This window comes from Rhagoletis pomonella, unplaced genomic scaffold, assembly GCF_013731165.1.
Source record: "Rhagoletis pomonella isolate Grant_MI unplaced genomic scaffold, Rhpom_1.0 Rhpom_scaffold_00001, whole genome shotgun sequence".
In the NCBI taxonomy this organism is placed as follows: Eukaryota; Metazoa; Arthropoda; class Insecta; order Diptera; family Tephritidae; genus Rhagoletis; species Rhagoletis pomonella.
Genome location: NW_023458555.1, coordinates 93659544 through 93665717, shown reverse-complemented (window position 1 = coordinate 93665717; position 6174 = coordinate 93659544). Strand labels below are relative to the sequence as shown.

At 38.2% G+C, this 6174-nt stretch overlaps 1 protein-coding gene across 1 annotated transcript; it reads right to left on the bottom strand.

Annotated features, from left to right (window-relative positions):
- Nucleotides 1–1830: 1830 nt before the first annotated feature.
- Nucleotides 1831–5781, bottom strand: LOC118734314. Its single transcript, XM_036464040.1, has 2 exons — nucleotides 3437–5781; nucleotides 1831–1894 (listed from the first exon to the last, which is right to left on the bottom strand). Exons 1-2 carry the CDS (start codon nucleotides 5779–5781, stop codon nucleotides 1831–1833), a joined length of 2409 nt encoding a protein of 802 aa, XP_036319933.1.
- Between the last annotated feature and the right edge of the window lie 393 nt (nucleotides 5782–6174).

Genomic DNA, 6174 nt, shown 5'->3' with positions numbered 1-6174 from the left:
AAACTCGTCGTTAAAAAATTTCCATATTTGTGTATGGTTGATTTTGCTACCTGTTCAATTTAAGCTGTTTCGCATTTTGTTTTACTTCGTATTTGAAATTAAACTTTGAAATAAAGATAAATATGAAGATGAAGAAACAAGTGAGAACGATGAAGACAAAAAAAGGCAAAAGTGAAGATAAAGACGAAAATTGAGATAAAGGCGAAAATGGAGACGATGAGAAATACATAAGAATTAGGTTAACAGAGTTGAAGTTTTCCGATAGGAATCGATATAAAATCAGCCTTAAAGGTTACTGAAATTTATCGAATCATCGAAGTTTATAATTATCGAAATTTATCCATGCTTATTAAGTTATCGCAACGTATCGAATTATTCAAACTGATCAATGTTTACTGAGTTGTCGAAATTTATAGACACAGAAACTTAGTTGTCCAAATTTACGGATAGTTATCGAGCTATAAAAACGTGTGGGATTAACGAAATTTGTCAAGTTAAATAAATGTATCAAGTTATAGTTTATTGAATTATCATTATTTTAGACTTAACGAAATTCATCGAGGTGTCGTAATGCATGGAGTTCTTTCAACTTACAGAGTTATCGATAATTACACTGTGAGACAAATGGTAGGGGTCAGTGATCGGGAAGGGTTCAAACTACCGGGGAAAGTTATATCGGTAAAAAAGAAGTTATACGTGTCCCGGCGTTTCGCTGGGTCACGTCTAGGAATCGAGATATATATATAAATATCATATAGGGGAAATTGTCACCTTTCGTGGTCTTTTTTTGACATAACTCGAGAACCACTAGTCCGATTTTGCTCAAACAAATTAAAAAAAATTAAAAATTACAATTCCTTTAATCTGTTCATATAACGTTATTTCTATATAATCAACAGTTTTGCCGGTAAAAATAAATGTGTGAAGAAAAAAAATATTTTTTGCCTAAAATATTAAATTTTTTTAAAACTGTTGATTATATAGAAAAACGCAATATGAACAGATTAAAGGAATTGTAATTTTTAATATTTTTAAATTTGTTTGAGCAAAATCGGACTAGTGGTTCTCGAGTTATGTCAACAAAAGACCACCAAAGGGGACAATTTCCCCTGTATGATAGTTACTAACTTCAAATCGATATATCTCGATTCCTAGACGTGACCCAGCGAAACGCCGGGACACGTATAACTTGTTTTTGACCGATATAACATTTCCCGTTGGTTTCATCCCATCCCGATTTTGACTGTCGCATAGTGTTATTTATCTACTGAAATTGGTTGGAAGTTTCAAGGTTATATAAGCTTATCGATTTATCGAGTTATCGAATTTTAGTGTTCTTGAAATTCATCGAACTATCGATATGTATCAAATCATTTGAATTTATCGGTAAACTTTTACATTACATTTAGCAGAAGATTTTCCGGTTAGTTAATTTGAACCGTATAAGTTTGGTACGTGTTAAGTTAGAAAACTTCTCCAAGGCTTCTATAACTAGAAAAACTGTCGAATTTCGACAGTAACTGGCACTCTACTATATATTAATACGAAATAAATGATAACAACGAACTCAAAAAAAAAGAAGGCAAAAGTGCAGATAAAGACGAAAATGGAGACAATAGAATTAGGGTAACTGAAAGGGTAAGAACATTTCTTGAATTTATGAAGTGAAACTTCTTTACGGCAGTTGGTTGGTTGGGAGTAGATTGCCAAATTCAAGGGGAATAATGCACATGGAAATGGTTGTCGCGGGTTTAGCGGTTTGAGAATAAAAACAAAAACAAAGATGTCTAGAGGCACAGGCAAAAACGAAGATCAAAGTAATGAAGTGTATCAGAAATTCATATCCACATAACAAAGTTCCACACGCGCCAAAAGTGCATTAAACTTATTTTGTCTGTAATGAAAACAAATTGTGGTTCACACGAAATATTATGGAATGCTTGATTTCTGCTTACACTGCATTCTCCCATAAGCATATTTTGCTAAGCTAAGCCAATAGAGGTATTCTCCAAATATTGCAAAGCCATTGCACGTAGCACGGATTGCATGGATTGCATAGCTTGCAAACACACAACAACAAAATAAATGGGAAACAACATTTCCTATCGCTGCAAAATATGCAACGTCGAAACCCATGTATATATTTTGCAAAATAGCATAGCAAGATAAATGCGACCCTGTGCTAGTTGTTTTGTTGGTGGAATTGCTACATATTTCTCTCATTCCTCTCATCTCGCTCACTTCATTTGTTATTTGCTGTCCCTTGTTATTGTATTTGATACATAATTTCGCTGCTTGCTACCCATGCATGCTACCACTTTGCAATGGGGTGCTCTCGTACTCTTCGAAATTTGGAATAGTATTTTTGCATTTCGTGCAATCCGTGCATCGTGCAAGACTTCGAGAATACCCCTAATGTGCATTTGCATGTGCATAAGTGTCTGGCTGCACATACATGTGTTTGTAAGACTAGTATATAAGAAGTATAATAAATATGTATTATAGTAAACTAGCTGACCCGGTAAACTTCGTTCTGCCCAAAATAGATTTTTTTATTAATTTCATTTCAAAAATTGTTACTACACCGGTATTATTTTTAATAGAAAATTAACGATTTTTCACTACTTCATTGTGTATACAACTTCAAAGTATATAAATTTAGTATTCAATTTAAGGCTGCACGATACACAACATTTTTAGTTTTCTGTCCCGGATCGTAAATAAATAGCGAGGACGGTTTTCCAACACGGGAACACGCCACATAGAGCTGACCATGTGAAAAGCATGGCATTTCTAGGTTTATGCCGCATACTTCCAACGACTGCCCTTGTGACTTGTTAATTGTCATCGCAAATGCAAGTTTCACTAGGAACTGCATACGTTTGAATTGGAAAGGCAAATCTGTTGAAGTTAAGGGAATCCGGGGAAGTAAGCATTCCTCTCCCTTGAACGGGCCTTTCAAAATGCTTGCCACTACTAAATTGTCCATTAGCTTCGTAACAATCAGTCGTGTACCATTGCACAGTTTGGTAGCATGAAGATTGCGTAGCATAATAACAACAGACCCAACTCTGAGACGCAAATGATGAGGAGGCATTCCAGGCAAATCCAGAGAGTTTAAGATCTCCACTGGGTAATTTACTACAACAATATCAATCAATACATCAATATTTTTTGCTGCTAAAATTGCGCGTGCGGCTAACCATTCGTAGTTACCATAATTTTGAGCGATATTTGGATATACACTGCTAATTAGTTCATCCTTACTTGAAGCGAATTGGCAAATCGCAGTTGGAATCGATATTAATCCACTGCACGGATCTATCGGAACTTGTCCATTGCCGATTCGCAGCAGCTCTTTTGAAAAACCTCTGCAGTTCTATCGTGTTTCAGCAAAACTCGCATATTGATCGTCAATGAAATGGTTTTAACAAACCTCCACAAATGCGATGACTTCAGACATGCGTTTAGCTCATCCGCCGCTGTTGATTTTGGAATCACGGGTAGTGCTTGTCTGAAGTCGCCCGCCAGCAATATCATCACTCCTCCAAAGCAACGATCATTATTGCGCAAATCTCTCAATGTTCGGTCGAGTGCTTCTAATGATCGTTTGTAGGCCATTGCGCACTCATCCCATATGATCAATTTACAGTTTCTTAAAACTTGTGCCATTGCTGATTGCTTTGAAATATTGCAAACAGGACTTTCGTGTATTTGCAAGTTTAATGGAAGCTTTAATGCTGAATGTGCCGTTCTTCCACCTTCCAACAGTGTTGCCGTAATCCCGGTAGATGCAAGAGCTAATGCAATACCACTTTGACCACGTATTGCTGCTAGTATTAAAGACAATAGGAACGTTTTACCGGTCCCGCCGGGCGCATCGAGAAAAAATATGCCACCGTTTCCATTATCTGCAGCATTTATTAGTTGATTGTACGCACTGCTTTGCTGTTCATTCAACAGTGGAAAATTTGTTTGTACTTGTTGTTGCAAGTGAGTTATATCGTAAGCACGCTCGCGTTCCAATTCGTGATTCAGTACATCCCTTGCTTGACGACTTGGCGCTGGCATATGAACTTCAATCAATAGTTTTCCACTCATGAGTAAACATAAATCTTCAGTAAGGACTAATGCTTCATTGTAGATGTCAGCGTTCATTTGCAACTCGAAATTTCTTGTCGCTAGTCGCAAGCGGTGCAAAATATCTTCTGCCATGTCATCTTTGTACGTATCCCATAATAGACGCGGGTTTGAAGGCTGACATGTCGAAATTATTATAGCGAAAAGTGCAGTGGCTGGTGAGGAAGCTATTGCATCCGCTAGCGTTTGATTCCAGTGACTGTCGTGTTCAAGCAATTTCAAATGTTGACATGCTTCTCGAAATGTTGCACAAATGGTACCATCTACAGTCCTCAAAGATTGAAATGAAGTTGAACCGCGTACATTGACCAGAAGCAAACGTAGGTAAAAGCAATCATCGTTCTTTGGATGGATACTGTAAATTCTTCCCAATGCATCAGTTGAAAAAACACCTGGATAACCATCTACTGGATGGCCGTACTTCCTGCGTAACCATTTCTTCGACGATGCATTCCATGTATAATACCGAGGCATCTCAGAGTAAAGCAATGTTCTCGCGAACGGATCACTGGCGCAAGTTGCAAAGAAACTTGTTAAAGTGGTTGCTGGTGGTCTTTCCACTCGCTGTACTATGTTCTCTGCGTTGAAATAAACTCGTTGGCCATTCTCCAAATGAACTGCCAGATGCACAACAGTCGGATGGCGTTCATGTATTGCAAATGAAAATATTCTCCAGATTGCTTCATTGCAATTGACATATCTGCCCATTTGAAATTTGCTAATTTCATCTCGTTCCACGCCAATAACCGCCATATCGCTTCCTTTGGTGACGTATTTGCAAACATACTTAATTGACTTTATTGAACTGCAATACTCAGCATTTATATGTGTTTTGAATGCCTTAGACAAAATAGGCGAATATGGAACGATCCATGTGTTATCAACCAAGAAATTCTTTCCTTTCAATTGAGTGATGGATGTTCTGCCATTGTCAGCGGGTGAGCGACGCCGATAGAGAGGGTATCCATCGTTTCCAGTTTGAGTTTCCGAAATAAAATCACGTGGATAGCGTTTTTTGCATTTATTGTCCGACATACAAACCGAAGATGGATCGTGTTGTCCGCATGGCCCATGAACCATATTGGCCATCACCACTTCGTGCAACTCTGGATCTATATCAACATCAGGAATTTCAGCGGAAATTATGTCATCAATTTGGTCAGGTGTAATTTTCTCCACCATCCAAAGCAGAATGTGTGCGTGGGGTAAACCTCTCTTCTGCCACTCCACTGAGTACATCCAGCATCGAACAGTACCATATACACGTTGTTTCGTAATGAAGTCCATCAAACATCTGAGTTTTTGTTTAAACACTCGTGCTGTGACGTCGTGGTGATCGCTTGGTGATTGGCCGGGATGCAACAGATTCGTAATGTCTGGCCATTTTGGATTGCAAGTAAATGTTACAAACAAATCCGGTCGTCCATAATTGCGCACGTAAGTCATCGCGTCCTGGGAGTACTCATGCATGTGTCTAGGACTGCCAATGTATGTCGATGGCAAAATAGTTAGTCGAGCAATATCTGTAATATCCGCATCACTATTCATCGCATCTCGTAAGTGAACATACTCTTCAGATCGCAACTTCGACTGATTGTATCGAATGTAATTAAGTCGTTCTGTCTCAACTTTAACGTACATATCAACTGCATACTGTTGGAATAATCGTCGATATCTCAGTAAGTGGTTGTCATAGTTTTGTCGAATCATCATTCGATATGCGTAAAAGTTCATTGAACTGACCTTTTTATTTGTCTCGACACCTCGACAAACATTTTTTTGTACTAACCATTCATTGGATTTATCATCTTGTAGCCTAAGTGATATCCGTCTTCCCCACGGCAGAACATGAGCGGATATTGCATTGCGTCGTAAGACCGATGTGTCTCACTTATCCGCTTTAGTGCGTTTTCAGTTCTACGTTTTATGACAATATCACGCGACTCCAAATTTTCTCCAACAACAACAACTGATATTTCGCTAACTGTAGGTGCATTATATTGTCTTTCATGAGTTCCTGTTGGTCTGTTGTCC